The 17,320-nt window shown below is 30.9% G+C and overlaps 1 protein-coding gene across 1 annotated transcript; it reads right to left on the bottom strand.

The window, feature by feature from the left end:
- Positions 1-4: 4 nt before the first annotated feature.
- LOC100241287 (succinate dehydrogenase subunit 6, mitochondrial) lies at positions 5-5,943 on the bottom strand. Its single transcript, XM_002268154.4, has 3 exons — positions 5,547-5,943; positions 820-922; positions 5-347 (listed from the first exon to the last, which is right to left on the bottom strand). The coding sequence occupies exons 1-3, from the start codon at positions 5,727-5,729 to the stop codon at positions 193-195; spliced, it is 441 nt and encodes a 146-aa protein (XP_002268190.1). The 5' UTR covers positions 5,730-5,943; the 3' UTR covers positions 5-192.
- Positions 5,944-17,320: the final 11,377 nt, after the last annotated feature.

Below are 17,320 nucleotides of genomic sequence, written 5' to 3'. Positions count from 1 at the left end.
GATAGACAACAGCAACGACCAACACGCTTCATTAGAAGAGTTAAGCTAAAGGAAAATATGACTCCCTCAGAGGCAAATAGGAAGATAATGTAAAATCTAAGAAGGAATGCCAATAAAGCTTTCAACACTAGGCACTTCGATTCTTTATTATTACTTGAGAGACAAGGCGTAAACAACCATTCATTTTCGCATTCAAGACCGTCCTCCGATTTTGCGCTCCCACCACTCCAAAAACTTCACCTCTGCGCCCAAGGTGTCCAGCCTGTAAAGTTGCAGCCAGTGGCTTGCAAATTCCTGTCCAAATGTCACACCAAACACACCCCCTGCAGCAAATGATAGTGCCGCACCTGCAACCATATATATTAGTAAGATTTATCATATTCCCTTGCTCTTTCAGCAAACGAGATACTTGGAGATGGACACAGTTCACACATGTTCAGCTACACAGGTCAGTTTGCACAATGCTGCATATACCAAGTTCGACCCTAAACAGCTAAGGAGTTGTCTAGCAACTGAAACGAGACTAAAATGTTTGTGACCCTAACAATATGAATAGAAAAATTCTAAGCATGCATCCGACTATAAACAAGAACGTTTTGTTCAAGCGTCATTTAAGGCTCATTATTTCAAGTTTATCTGGCTTTTATGTCCAAAATTCAAACTTGGTAAATCACATGCCCACGTGCGCATGCATGCACTCGCACACGCAGAAACATAGCAAGAAGGGCAAAATATCAAAAATGATAAATATTGCAAAAAATAATATTGAATTTTCTTAATACTTATGTACTAACATGGGGAAAGAGGAAGGAAACTTACCATGTGGGCTCCTTGAATACTTCCAGGAAACAGCAGCAGTTGATACTGCTCCAATAACAGCTCCTGCAACAGCAAACTTCGCTGCTTCCCTAGTAGTTCTCAGCTGAAGAGGAGAAACAAATAAAAAATCCTCAACACACAGAGGCACAAATATATACATTCTATAGATGCATACATACACACACACACACAAGTACAAAAACAACCCATGAGCAATACACATCTTGTGTTATTTGTGTGTCAATGCATTCATGTGGACTCATAAATTCTAGACCTATAAAGAAATGAATATCATATTTATATCTAGGAGGATGTTTACCTTCCAGAGTATACAAATGTTTCAAATTTTAACAAGCAATACTAATTCAATGATTAAAATTGAAGGAGTGCCACCATTAAAGTTTAACATATACATCTTGTCACAAGTTTATTAAGGCTATAGTGATAAAGACAGAAGGCTGCTGATCCTAGTGCTATTTTTTCAAGTCTGACATGTCTACTTCTTTCTACATCTCCCAAGTTGGTATAGCTTCCCTCCTTCCTCACAAGTTAATTTGGTTTTCCAAGACCTGAAAACATGAAGGCTGGGAATCCAACTCTCTAGGGAAATTATACCGATGATTTTTGTAGATATGGGCAACAAGGAACAAGAAATCTAGCTCACTTTTTTGTCAGATATTATAAAACATCTCTAACGTTAATACTCCTGTCAAAATAACCAAACCATGAATCACCCTGGTATGTGACGCAAAACATGAAAGCAGCATGCAATAATCTACCTTATTCAGAAGATGGAAAAAATAATGTATGTTCATTCATACCAAGGTTGGAATGAATAGACTAGCTTCAAAACGTACCAGTCCCTATTTGTTCCATTTTAATCAGGAAAAAAAAAAAGAAAAGAAAATTCAATCCAGCAATACATGTAGAAGTTCCTTATTTATGAGACCTATTACATGTACTAATCATTTATATTCAATCCAGCATAGTACTAATTATTTATATTTCTAAGAGAACAAAACTAGTTGTATTTGAAGTGAAGCCAATAGCTTAAAGAGGATTAGGAAATTATGCTAGAAATGAAGTAATGTAACATTAACACTATAACATAGAATGATGGAAAAATATTTTCTTGATGAATTTAATTATTATTATTATTATTTTTTTTTTTTTTATAGGAAACAACAAATATATATATTGAAAGAATAAGAAGTACAAAAGAAGGATGAGGAATCCTCCCACCAAAGATAAAACTAAACAACACAATAAAAGAACAAGAAACTACACTATGAAAACTATGAACAAGCTCTCTTGGCTAGACCATCCCGTTGATGAATTTAATTATAGCTTAGGGTACATTTAGGCAACGTGGATTTTTTAGTCTAAAAGGAAACTTGGGGCTCCTGAAATCCATTTCCTTTATGTGCATGCAAATGCTAACAGTTAGAATGGATTTAAATAACCATCCACACATTTTGGATGGAAGGGTTTGAGTTACCTAATCCTTCAAATCTTTTAAGGCAGATATAAGTTTCATAAGTCCTCACCCTTCATGAAAAGTTGCTGGCTAGCTAAACCATTGCCATCACTGTTATAACCACTGCCACCATCAGTGGCAGAGACAAGAATATAATTCAGGAGGGGCAAGTCCAATGATAACAAATCAAACAAAAATTAAAAATTATACAATAATTTAACAAATTATCTTGCTTTGAAACTTTTCAAATTATGATCTCATTATCGATCAATAAATTGTTTAAATATAGTTATGAAATGCTAAATATATTAATGTCACTAGTTATCCATGAAATAAAATTAGTAAGGTTAGATAATGGTGGAAAACAATTTAAAGAAAAATAAACTTGTAAAATTACACACATTAGTCACATTAGACGGCAAGTCAAGTCAAATACCCAAAAATTCTGGTAGACAGAATTTTAAAGTTTCACAAAAATCATGTCACAACAAAGATTAGGAATATAAATCTTTTTAATTTCAGTAATTCTAAAAAGGAAATCAATAAGAAAAAAAAAAACCTTCTAAAAGAGTTGAACAACATCAGTTAGATTTTTTCTTTAAAAAAGCATTAATTTTCCAACGAAATACAAGTCTTATTAATTTCAGTAATTTAAAAAATCGAATAAGAAACAAAATTTTAATGAGCTCTAAAAAATCAGTCAAAAATTTTATTAAAATATTTAATAACAAAAACTATAAATATGTGTCATCATCTTTAATAATTTTCAAAAATTAGAAAAGAGAAAAAAATTAAAACTTCTAAAAATATCAATTGCACATTTTTATTAAAAGACTTCAATGATTTTGCAATTGCCTTGAATAAGGAATATAATGAAATCTTAACACATTCACTGAATGCTTAATATTAGATTTGGCGAGATCGTATGGTTTCATTATATGATTTATTAGAAAGTGATTATAGATTAATTGAGCCAAATTGTAATGATTGATCAATGCAATTATGATCCTTAATTTGAGAATTTAATTGGATCTAGATTTATAATATAAATCAAATATTGGTTTAGGTGAGATTTTAAGGTCTTTAACCTAACTTAATAAAGAGTAAATCTTGATGACCTTTTCAACAGAGAATGATCTCTAGTGAACTCCAAATTTGAGATTTTTTTTCCATTTGGTAGATTTTATTCTACTTTTGGCCAATAAAAAGGGCATGTTTAAACAACTTACAAAACTAGTAAAATCACAAAGAATCAGAACAAAATAGTTCATACCCAACAATGAACAGTTTGAAACCCAAAAGATGAAACAAAAGTAAAAAATAGAAACTCTGGCCATAACAATACCATATTCATTACGAATACTGCAAAAGAAGAGAAAACTTGCATCAAGAACATATAACATAAAACCCAAATATAATGCTAAAGTGTATAATATGAATCAAATCCAGGAAAAAAGAACCAACAATTTTTTTGGTTAAACAAGGATAACCAATGGAATAATTCAGAAACCAACCTCAACCACATCCCTGAGAAAACCACCACCTGCCTCCCTTTTAAATCTTCTATTTAAACTCACTTAATAACAGAATGGTTAAGGTCTAAATGTCCGGAATCAACCAAACAAAACAGAATTTTTGGTTGGAAATAAGTCATGCTAGACAGCAATGTGGAGGTTGATGTCACTAACAATAAAAGAGGCTTTTCAGGCTATTAAAATGTACTCATCTGGGCTTCAGCAGCTTGAAAGCAGAAATTCATCTATTATCCAGTCTTCAATTCTAATAAAATAAAGTTGATGCTTATGATCACAATAATAATATTATGAAATTAAAAGCAAATTGTTCATTGATTTGGCTTTTTTCTATGAATTTCTGGCAGATTATAAACCAACAGTATTTCCTACCTCATTATAGAGGATGATTCATATGGGGCAACTTTAATATTTGAAATGACCCAGCCTAAAAAAAAAATAGTTATATGCAAGTAGCTAAAAGATATTGCCAGGTTCACTAAAACTCATCAAAGAGCTTTGAGCTCTCAATCCGTATCATTAGGCAAAATATTTAGTAAAACGAATGACATCCCTTCTTTCTTGCTTTGAGTTTGAAGGGAAACTCTGTGACTATGCAGTCATCTTGATTGGTTGTCATGCCATGACTATTACTTTTGACTGAGTTCTGATTCACAAATAGAAGTTGCTCAAACCAAGTTATAGTCTCAATACTGATTACATGTACAGTGACTAATGGAAGTAAATAAACCCATTGTTCCGTTGAATCTATTGAAGCATTTCTTTTCTATGACAAGGAATTGGTTTGAAATTATGCATTAGATATAAACTTAGAACCTAGGATGGCATCCCAATGATAAGAAACTAAAGGAAATGACAATAAACTTAAATAGTACCTAGGATGACGTCAAAAACCAAAGAAACTAAGAATAAACATTGATAAAAACTAGGATTGTATCCCATGATGAGAAACCAAAGGAACTAAGAATAAACTTAGAACCCAGGATGAAGTCCAAATGATGAAACCCAAAGGAACAAATGAATAAGCTTAGATAGAACCTAGGATGGCGTCCCAACTATGAGAGTTCAAAGGAACAAAGAAAAAAATCCAAAGGACACCAAAACACACTACAAAACTATAAAAAAGAACATGTCGAACTGAACATTGAACAAATCAAAAACAAATTCTGAAATCATACACACAGTTCATAACAAACTAAATTACATCAAAGCCATAGAACAGAAATAAAACCCAAATGCTGAAATTATAAATATGAATCAAATCCAGAACCAAAAGAACACACAGGTTAACATTATATAATAAATGGAATCAATCAACTAGAAAAAGAAATCAAACCCAGAAAAAAAAAAAAAAAAAAAAAAAAAAAAAGGAAGATGACCGTCCTCCAAATGGAACAAAAACACATATTATCGGATTAATAAGAAAAATAAAAATCCAAGAAACACAACTCGAAAGTAAAACCCAAATATAACCAACCCTAGAAAAAAGAAAAACAAAATTGATAAACCGATGAACTCCAAATACACCAAAAACTTGCATCCCCTATCGATAACAGAAGCAACAATCCACGAAAAGAAAAATAATAATAATAATAAAACAGATCCAGGAAAACCAGATGAAATCACACTCAGAAACAAGAGAAACCCAGATGAAGACACAAATGGAATACAAAATCCAAATGATCCAAAATGCTAAACAGAATCTAAGATATACATACAGTGGGACCATAGACGGGATCAGAAGCGATGAACTCTTCAACATCAGAATCAGACCATTTGGGGATGGGTTTATCACGATTGACAAATTTGGCGTAGTTGTCGAGGATGGCAAACCTTTCGCCCCAGTAATCTTTCCAGCCTTCCCAGTGCCTCCTGAAGAACGAAGGTGATGAATCCGCCATTGCTATCACTCTCAGATCAATCACACAACAGCAGTCGCCCTCTCCAGACTTTTCTCCTATTAACTCTGTATTTGGTAGAGAGATCAGGTGTGGTAAAGCGCAGGCTGCTGTAATTACAGGGCAGGACTTTATTGGAAACCTAATTTGAGATATTCTTAATTTGATGTCAAAATAAATATTCCAACATTTTCTTTTAAAAAATACAATATATATATATATATATTTATAAAATATTAACTCAAAATAAGAAAAATGAAACATTTTTTCTTCCATCAAAAGTATATTTTTAAAAAATTAAAAAAAAATCAATATTATTTGAAAACCATAAAGAAAAATACATAAAAATAAACTTATTTTTTTATCAGTAAAACAAAATTTGTTCGAGATTTTCAAAGAATCAAAAAGGTATTCAAAATTAGAAAATAATTAAAATTAAAAACAAAATTTTGAAAACCAAACTGTTGATTAAATCAGAAAAATTATGAATACACGATTTAATGGTCAAATGGCTGATTCAACTGTGATCTAACCGATGATATCATAAATATATTATTTTTTATATTATTAAAATTAAAAATAATTATAAATATATATATTAAAAAAGTTAAATGAATTATATTAATATAGACCCCATTTTGGGCATTTCCTTTTGCCAGAGGATGGGTTTTTTTTAGGAGCACTTCTTGTATTTGGAGAGGTTGCTTAGCAAATGGCAGCAGATATGTTAACGGGAGTAGGAATACTTTTTCTTAATGGAACCAGGTGACACGTAGCAAGAGGATTGAAAGACCATTAATAGTCTGATGACATTATAAATATATTATTTTTATATTATTAAATTTAAAAATAATTATAAAAAATTATATATATATTAAAAAAATTAAATGAATTATATTATTGTAGACCCCATTTCTAATTCTCGCATTTCTTTTTGCCATATGATGGGTTTTTTTTTAAGAGCACATGTTGTATTTGGAGAGGTTGCTAGCAAATGGCAGCAGATTTGTTAATGGGAGCTGGAATACTTTTTCTTAAGGGAACCAGCAAGTGACGCGTGACAGGTGGATTAAGAGACCATTGAGAGTGAGCTAATTTTTTGAGAAAAGTTTGAGAGCTTGAGAGAGATAGGGTCATTTTTTGGAAAGGGTAAAGAAGTTGCGAAACAGAGAGGGTGAGCCAGGTAGAGCAGAGGAAGAAAACTGAGAAGAAGAGTAAGGAGCTGTAGAGGATGGTGAGCTGGGTGAGATACGTTTGAGAGGAGGAGGAACGGAGTATGGTGAGAGGGTGAGCAGGCTGTAAGGGGGCAATTTTTGGAACAAAAGGTTGATGTGTGAAGTAGGCAGAATGTCTTGAGCAAGAAGAGTTGGGTATGGAGAGAGAGTGAGCTTGGGCAACAAAAAATCGGAGTAAGCTGAACTGTGAGAGGAGTAGGTTGTGAGGGAGCCATTTTTAAGAGAGTGAAGGCTATTTTTAGGGTAGTTGTCTCTAGAGTGGCTCGGAGGAAAAACAAGAAAAAGAAGAGCAAAAGAATCGAGACTTTCTGGGAAGGACTTCTGAAGAGACATTTTTGGGAGCTTAGAAGAGACTCACCAAGTATGACGAGCTTCACATCTTCATGTCTTTCATGCTATTTTTTTTTTAGCTTGGCTTGAGATTGTTGAGAGAGTGTTGTTTTTGCTCTGTTTTGGGTTCTACTTTAGTTTCTTTGGTTCCTCTTGTATATAGCTGATGCAGGGATTTGTTTTCGAACTTGACATTTGAGACCCCTTGTTCATTACTTCATTCACCCACATATAAGCCCATGGATTGCAACATGAAATGTGACTTTTGTTGGTTCCTTTAGTTTTCGTCTTTCATGCCTTGTTTTTTTTGTTTCCCTCTGTTTTTCCCTTATATCTATTCCTGTGCCTTTCTCTTAGTTTTCCAACGACCATTTCTAGGCTTGCACATTGAGGTTACATCTATTGCTCTGTGGGTGCCTTCATCGGTGTTAAGTAGCAACACCGATGGAAGTAATGAGAATTAATGGAAGAAAGCAACAACCGTGGAAACCGTGGGATTTGTGAAGAGAATGGGTTGCACAGTTGATGGCAAAAATGAGAGCTAATGTGTAAGATGCAGTCATGGAACTCAGAGCCTTTGATTTCAGTGCGCTTTAATGGATGAATTAAGCTGTTAATGGAAGAATTGCAACTGAAATTTCAAAGTACTCGGTGCCATTGAATTTGGTTTGTTGTTGAATTTTTAATGAAAATGGGTTGAAGTTTTGGTGGCTAAGCATATGATGAGATTAATGGTGTTTTAGTGGCTGCATGGGGATGAGTTTTGTGGCTGTTCATGGGGTCAAGTGACTGTGTATTGGAACTTTCATTGGCTGAATTTTTATATGGAAATCTATGGTTCAAAAGTGGGTACATGTGGTGGGTGGTTGGTGTCTTTTTCTTTGGTTTTTGGAAATTCAAGGCTGAATATTCAAGACATTTGTGGAACAAAGTGTGTGCATAAAGATTCCATGGATGAAAATCCCCACATGCCTGACCACCTTTGTGAGCCCCGGGAGGAAAATGTCAAGATATTTCGGTAATATATCGCTGAAATATCGAGTATTTGAACATCTCGACATGATATATGGAAGAGAAATATCGGTTCCACAATATTTTACCAATTTATCGTGAATTTTACCTATTTCTCGGGATTTATTAGCATTTTATCATTTTATTGTCAATATATCGCGATATTTTAGGATCAAATGAGGGTTAATGCGGTCAACACGCCTGTGCAGTCAAACTTTTAAAAATGTCTTAAGATTTCTTAAGGCAAGTTGGCCCTTGATATATAACTTGCATTAATATATAGAAAGTAAAATTCATCGTATAAACATAATTTTAAAAAAATGTTTTAATGAAAAAATTAATTATAATTATTTTATAATTGAATAAAAAAATTTCATCTATTTGAATACCAAAAATATAAAAATTATCTGATAATTTTTTTCATAGTGTTTTTAATATCATTAATATATTAATTAAGTATTAAAAATTATACATATATCATCATTTATTTTATATCATTTAATACAATTAAATTAAATGAATTATAATTTTAATATTAAATATATTTTAAAATTAGACATATTATAATCAAATATCACAATATTATTGTGAATAATATTTGATATAATTTAATAATAAATATATACTTATGAAATTTATAGTTTTTTATTAGCATATACAATATTATTATCAAATAAGATAAATTATATTATACATATATCAATTTATTGAACAAAACAATTTTAAAATATCTATTATATTTCTAATTTTATTTTTAAGTGTTTTTTCTTATATTTCTATCTTCTTCTTTTTTTATCAATTTTAGGTCTACCGATATTTTATGTCAAAATATCCGCCAACATATATCAGTAAAATAAAAGTACCGATATTTTTATCCTTGTGCGAGCCATCCTCAACTTTTCTTTCTTGAGTTATTAAGTTTATCTTTCCTCCTATCCAGTACCATACTCTTGATTTTGGATGCATAGTTTTGGTTTGTTTTTATTAATTTCACTCACTTTTCCTTTTTTAATTTTTCTTTTAACATAAAATTGTTCGGGTGACTTTTGTTTGCTTTTAAAGATCGATTTTAAAATTCTATTTTAATGTTTAATTCCTTAACTTCTTTTAATTCGTCCTTAGTATTCCTGATTTACTTAAATCTATTTTTAATAAATTATTTGCTATCATTTTCTTTCTAGCATGCACCTTTTCTTATTTTCTTTGATTTTAAATAAAATTTTCAATTTTCACGTTTTCAATAAGCATGAATACAATTTTATAATTTCGAAAATAATGGAATTTGGAGAATTAATTCATTCAAAAATAAAGTGGGTATTGGTGGGACCCAACATATGAGACATTCGTCATTCGATTGTTGATTCTAATTGATATGCCAATTGAATAATTGTTTTCTTACCTTGCTTTGTGATATACATGCAATTATTCTATACTTGTTTACTAATTCTGTTTTCCATGAAGCAACCAACTCACCACTTGGATACACTATTTGTCTTTCTCGTTCATTTGATTTTTTTAGATTTATATTCTTTTGGTATCTGTTGACTTCTCGATCAATTGCTACACTTGCCTCAACTTATTTAGTAGAAACTCGTTTTTTTAGAGGCTTAGAGAGGTGCTACGACTTTTTACCGTACCTTCTCAATATGTAATCTGACCCCTGGACCCAATTCAATTTTTTTTTTTAAACCTATTTTTCCTTTAGGAGTCACATTTAGAGTTTTTTTTTCTTATTTTATTTTTCCATTTAAAAATAAAACCAAAATACGTGGCGACTTCAAACCAAAATTTCAATAAATTATTTTTTAAAATAAAAAGCGAATTGCACCATCAAGTAGAAACGCATGCAAAAAATACGGGGTCCACAATTATTTTATTTTTATTATTTGTAAGTTTAAATAATATAGCATAAGTGGAGTGGTGGTGTTTTTGTCATTTCTTAAACTCAAAGACCCTAGTTCAAGCATCCACTGTAAACTCTTCTCCCATGTGAGCTGGCTGCAAAATTGGGCCTTAGAACAATCAACCCAATCAATTGGGCTTTCCAATTTTATTTTTTTTTATTTTTATTTTTTTATAAAGTTGTCAACCTAGAACAGGTGACCAATTCACCGATTCGATGGTCCAATCGTCGGTTCGAAGCTTTTATTGGTTCAAATTTTATGATGGACAATGAAGTTTCCTATTTTCCCACTTTCTTCCTTTGTCCATGGAAACTTAGGAAAAGAACACTACTAAAAGAGCATTGGAAGTACAAGGAACATTGGAAATACAAGGAAAAGTATGATAGATAAAAATATAAATGAACTAAAAACAAATAGTTTGGATAATTGAGATTCCTCAATTCTAACTCTACCTCCATAAGATTCAACCAATGGGTTTGGGCAACTAAATGAATCATTCTTTCTAATAAAAACACTTTTATTGAAATATATTAAATAATCGCATCTATTTAAACTAGAAACTACAACAAGTTTTTTCTAGACTTAGGTATATAAAGAGAATCCTTGACTTATATGATCAAGGTTGTAGTTCTTTTGACTATGGGAAACATTTTCTTTAGTAACCATGCTCAAATCTACCAAAGTACTCTTATATATTGCAATGCATCTTAATTATGATATATGAAAATTAGATATCAAGATTGTATTTTTTTTTTAACAATTACTTGATATTAGCATTTTTTTTATGCAACCAGACATTTTCATAGCAAAGGGTCTTGTGTGTACAAGAAAGCATAGTAGTGTTTTAAGATGTTGTAAGTAGATGGCAATCTACTCATTGGGAATGATATAAGGATGTTGTTATTAATCAAGATCTATTTATTTACTTAGTTCTAGATGAAAATCTAGAATGAACATAATATTTGCTTGAGATTAAAGTCCTTAGAGACTACATTAATAGGAAAATTGCAATATGTCAAGCCTCTTACATTGATAAGTATTTAGTGAAGTGCAAGATGCATGAATCCAAAAAGGATTTGCAACATTTTAGTTTTAGAGTTATATTTTCTTAGGATCGGTGTCCTAAGGCATTTAAAGAGAGAAATCACATTAAGGTGGTACCTCATACCTCTGCAATGGGTAGTCTTATGTATGTAAACTTATATGTTATACCAAGTATTTGTTTTACTATAAAGATGGTGAGTAGATATTAGTTCACTCCAAGATTCGAGTTTTAGATAGATGTCAAGTATATATTCAAATATCTTAGGAGAATGAGGAGGTGTATGTTTTTTTGTCTTTGTGGTGAGTTGGTACTTCTTCAATACGAGGAATCATACTTTCAATCTAATGAGGGCTCTTATAGGTCTGCCTCTAGGCATGTGTTTACTTTAACTGATTTTTGTTGTTACTTCTAAAAAAAAAAAAAGGTTTTTAGCTTAATATGTTTCTTATGGGACTAGGGATAGTTCCCTTGGCTATATTGTCCATGATCCTTTTTTTATGATAAAAATGGAATGATGGCATTGTCTAACAAACTAAGAAACCATCGAAAGAGAAAATATATAGATAGGAATAATACATGTTTTGTAAGATAATTTATAAAGGTTAAAAAATTGTTGTGTAATATGATAACACCCAGAGGATGGTAAATGGGTGTATAAAAAAAAATCATTAAATAGGGAATTAAATATTTAACCAAATTTTAACTTACAAGATATCATGGATAATCACTATAAATAAAATAATCAAAATAAATAAATAAGTATGCAAGAGATGTAGTAATTTTTACGTAGAAAACCATCATACTAACAATTGAGATAAAAAAACCACGGGATTTAAGACCCCAAATTTAAATCCACCATATGAGATCAAGTCACATAGAATTGTCTAACTACTTTACCCTAAAGACTCACTTTCTAGAACCTATAACTTGATCCACGTTTGTGATGCAACAATCTTCAACTACTCTAGTAAATACTCCTCAATTTCGTTGAAGAGATGTAGATCTTCAAACAACCCAAAATTCAACACTATGAATCCTTCTTGAGAGATTGGAAATGGTAGGGTAGGGCAAGTTAGGTTGAGTCTTTCTCAATATGTTCCAAAAAAAAAAAACATATTTAGGTAGGGTATATATAGGAAAAAAATCTAATGGAATTTGAATCGATTTAGAAATCATATTTTACCAATTAAGGAAGTATAACAAGATAGCGAGGAGGTACACTTAATGCATTGAATATTATTGAGGAAGTAAAACAATATTGTAAGGAAAAAAAAAATTCTCCCTAAGGTGAAAATTCTCTCTTTATATATATATATATAATCAATGTTTTGAATACAAAAAGATATATAAAATAACAAACACAAACCAGATCAAACAAAATAGATAAAAAAAACATAGAAAATGTAAACTAAACATTGGATGCAAGGGATGGAGACAGATGAAAAGAGCTCGAGGTGACATTGGATACAACTTAGAGCGTGTGGAGTGCTAGAAGAGAACACTTGAGCGTTGGTGACAACACTTGAGTGCTTTAAGTAGAATTGAAACTTCCAAGTTGAAACAAAGAGCTTAAAATAGGAAATTTGAAACAAAATAAGATAAGGTATAAATAAGAAAGAGCTAAGGAACAAATAAGTAAACATCACAGGGCATAATCATAATGTAGAACCTCACAATATTAGATTGAAAAATAATAAACCAAGTAGAATTTCCAAATAGTATAAGTCCATCAAATAAGAATAAAGTTTCAACTCTAAAGAACAAAGTTAATCCCAATTTTAGTTTAGAAACTCAATACTTAACTATCAATGTATAAGAAAATCAACATAGAAACATAAACATTAATGTTCAAGGGAATACGACTTACTATCTAGTTCTATATTTCGAAATTGATCTCTTAGAAGAAATCAAGTCATGCCTTTGGTCAAATTAAGAACACATCCAATCAATTTGTTTTAAGATCATTAGATTTTTATTTAACATTGCCTTATTGATCTACATATAGCACAACTTAACTCCTCCTTAATTTGATATCATCTTTTTGTGTGTGTGTGTGTGTTTTTTTTTTCTCTTTTGAAAGCAAAGGCATTGTACACCATGATTTCATTTCATTTTTCTTTATTTTTAATTCATGGTTGCCTTTATATCCACTTTGGGGGTGTTTCCAAATGCTGCAAATGAGTAATAGATATGTAAAGATTGAATCTTGAAAAGTATACGCGAGTTGATTCTTAGCCAAGGATTCAAAAGTTTACACCGACTCCTTCAAGAAACAATGGTAATTATCTTAATCAAACAAGGTATGTGGATAATAAGATGTAGACATGACATTTGATATTTCTAAAGAAATCAAAATCTACTTTATTAGTTAAATTTTATAAGTTTCCCTTTTAATCAAACACAAGGTGTAACTACTGTTGATTTTCCTATATAAAGATTTTAAATTATCAAGAATTATGTGCCTCAATAGTGATTAACAAATATATAAGGAAAATTGAAATCAAAACTTATAAATTTATTATATTTTATTGAAACACTTGAGATATTACAAATCATACTAATAAGGCAAGTAAACAAACAAAAATCATATGCCCAAAGAAGATATAAATAAGGCCAAAGGCAAAAAAAAAGGCAATAAATAATAAAACCCTTTAGGCCTAAATAAAAAAAAAAGATTTAATTGATTAGGCTTATGCCTAGGGATTTCCTTATGAATTCAAACTTAAGAGAATCCAAGGGTTTGTTAAAGATGTTTTCCAATTGTTGTTTGGTGGGAACAAACTCTAGAGAGACGACCTTATCTTTAACTAAATCCTTAATGAAATGATGATGAATTTCAATGTGCTTAGTACGGGAATGAATAACATGATTTTTTAAAATATTGATAGCACTAGAGTTGTTACAATGTATGTTCATGGTCCTTTGCTCAATTCCATAATCATTTAGCATTTATTTCATCCAAAGGAGTTGTGTACAATAACTTCCTGCTGCAATGTATTCAGTTTCAACAGTGGATAAGGAGATTGAATTCTGTTTCTTTCTTAGCCAAACCACAAGACAATCACCAATGAAAAAACAAACACTTAAAGTGTTTTTCCTATTATCTACATTTTTAGTCTAGTTAGCATTAAAATATCTAATAATAATAATAAAAGAATCATAAGGATATGACAACCTATAGTCTAAAGTCCCACTAATATAATGTATAATTTTTTAACCGAAGTTAAGTGTGACTCTTTGGGGTTTGCATGGTACATAGCACAAGCCCTAACACTAAAGGATATGTTTGGATGACTCGCAGTGAGGCATAACAAACTTCCTATCATGTTTCTATAAAGCTTATGCTCAACATCCTTTCTAGATGTGTCATTGTTAAGCTTGGTGGTGGTGCTCATAGGTGTCTTATAGTGCTTTGTGGATTCAAGACTAAATTTTTACTAACTCGCTAACATATTTAGACTGTGAAAGAAAGATGTCATATTTTGATTGTCTAACTTATAATCTTAGAAAGAATTTTAGTTCGCTTACCATACTCATCTCAAATTCAGATTTCATCTCCTCAGTAAAGCTAAGGGCAAGGTCACTTAAGATGGCTCCAAAAACAATATCATTAACATAAATTTAAGCCATTAAGAATTCAAATTTGGACCTATGAATAAAAAAGGTTCCATCAACTAACCCTCTCTCAAAATCTTTCTCCAAAAGATAAGTAGTGAGCCTCTCATGCCAAGTTTTAGGAGCTTGTTTTAAACCATAGAGAGCTTTCTTTAATCTACAAATGTGATTGGGAAATTTTGGATCCTCGAAACTCTTAGGTTGCTCAATATAAACTTTTTCACTTATAATCCCATTTAGAAACACACTCTTGACTTCTATTTGGAAAAATTTCATTCCCAAGGAACATGCAATGGTTGTGAGCATTCTAATGGATTCTAACCTAGTAATAGGTACAAAAGTTTCATCAAAGTAAATCCCCTCTATTTGAGAATATCCTTAGACTACTAGCCTAGCTTTATTTCTTACAATGACCTCATTTTCATCTTATTTATTCTTAAAAATTCAGTTAGTACCTATCACATGCTTTGTCTTTAAGCCCAAGGATTAAGCACCACACATAATTCCTAATGAATTGATTTAACTCTTCCTATAGTGTGGTAGTCTAAGATTCATCTCCTAAATCTTCCTCCATGTTTTTAGGCTCCAATTGGGAGGTATAACATACAAAGTCCATTTCATTTAGTCTTGATTGTCTCATTGTAACCATGGATTCATCTAAGTTACCTATAACACTAGAGATAGGGTGATCATTAGGTACTCTAAATTTAGGCATATTTCTAATTTCATTAGGTTTGTCAACTTGAAGTGCATCCTTATCCTTGTTGGTCTATTGTTTCTTCAGGGTGGTTTTCTATGTTATCCACATTTTCAGGGTTATCTCCAATAGTTTCCAAGGTTAAATATTCATTTTCAATTATATTATGATATACACAATCATTTATAGCCACATTTGAAGACTCTTGGATAACTTGTGAATTTTGATTATAAACCCTAGAGGCTTTACTTTTATTGGAATACCCTATGAAAATACCCAAATCTGACTTAGAATCGAATTTGCCTAGGTTTTCCCCATTCCTAAGTACGTAACATTCACTGCCAAAAGCCCTATAATACTTAAGATTAGGTTTTTTTTTCTAGTTTATAATTCATAAGGTATTTTCTTTGTTCCAGGCCTAAGAAAAACCCTATTAGCAGTGTAACTTACATTATTAATAGCTTCAACCCAAAATTGTATAGGTGTAGCATGACTTTAGCCATTTTTTGAAGAACTTTGTTTTTTTTTTCTTTCGACTACTCCATTATGTTGAGGAGTTCTAAGGGGTGAATTTTCATGTTTAATTCCCTTTAAATCATAAAAGAGGTCAACATCTACGTTATCAAACTCTCTCCATCTATCACTTATGATCCTCATAGTTGGATGACCTATCTCAACCTGAATTCTAGTGCACAAAGACTTCAAGTGCTTAGTGGTCTCAATTTTTTCTTAAAAAAACATACAAAGGAATACCTAGAAAAATCCTCATATGTTAGTAAACCTTTTTTTCTCCCTCATATTCATTTGGTATAATAGAAAGTTGAATAATTAGACAAAGAAAAGTTTAGTTGTTTTAATATTGTAATATATGTTTTTTTTTCTATGTAATATAATACTCAATAGATAGTACTCATCTTATTCAAAAATTTCATACAAACATTCAATACAAGCTGGAATTTTCTATTGACTTTTTTATTGCAAATTTGTAATACATATTTTTCTAGGAATTACTTCTGTATAGCTTAGTAGCCAATATTAGAAATTTTGATTATTAATAATGACTCAAGTTGCTCTTCATTGATATCAATTCATTGACCACTATAATTTGTATTGTGTGTTTAACAATTTCCTTTTTTAAGAGAACACAATCATGATGAAGTGTCTATTTGAAGGAAAAAAATTAAATTAGCTTAAAATTTGATCATATCGTAATACATCATACTTATAATATTTTTACATTGTAATGTTACTATATTTCTACCCAAATTGTAATATCATAAACCAATATACCAATAAATCCCTGTGATAATAGTTGGAGGTTATTTTTAGTATTTTTATCTCTACTTTTAGCATAAGGTATTTGGAGGAAATTTTCATCTTCTCTAATATATTTTCGAAGACTTATCAAAATTGATGAACCGTATAAAAATTCATTTCATATATATAATTTTTGTATTTGGAAGAATTTATTTTATATATGTAATTCTCGTATTTGGAAGAATTTTCATATTTTTAACACCTCCACCCACCTTATTTGATAATTTTCCCATTTCATTAAATAATTTATTTATTTATTTATATATATAATTTTTGACTTTCAATTTTGTTACCTACTATAATCATTTTGTGCTTAGATAAATCATTTTCCTTTTACATGAGCACTCATGCCACTCTTTAAAAAGCATGAAAAGGCACTTTTCTCAATCACGCAACCACTCACAGCCACGTGGCAGAAAGAAAGCCATCGAGGGGCCGTG

This window comes from Vitis vinifera, chromosome 7, assembly GCF_030704535.1.
Source record: "Vitis vinifera cultivar Pinot Noir 40024 chromosome 7, ASM3070453v1".
In the NCBI taxonomy this organism is placed as follows: domain Eukaryota; kingdom Viridiplantae; phylum Streptophyta; class Magnoliopsida; order Vitales; family Vitaceae; genus Vitis; species Vitis vinifera.
The sequence above is the reverse complement of the archived record's forward strand: the minus strand, read 5'-3'. Positions and strand labels throughout refer to the sequence as shown.

What these genes read in the sequence shown, in the direction of transcription:
- LOC100241287 (XM_002268154.4), bottom strand. Translation starts at nt 5,729, where the DNA reads ATGGCGGATTCATCACCTTCGTTCTTCAGGAGGCACTGGGAAGGCTGG. An exon ending in ATCCCGTCTATGGTCCCACT is followed by an intron (nt 923 to 5,546) that starts GTATGTATATCT and finishes TCTCCTCTTCAG; the next exon opens with CTGAGAACTACTAGGGAAGC. An exon ending in GTATTCAAGGAGCCCACATG is followed by an intron (nt 348 to 819) that starts GTAAGTTTCCTT and finishes ATATGGTTGCAG; the next exon opens with GTGCGGCACTATCATTTGCT.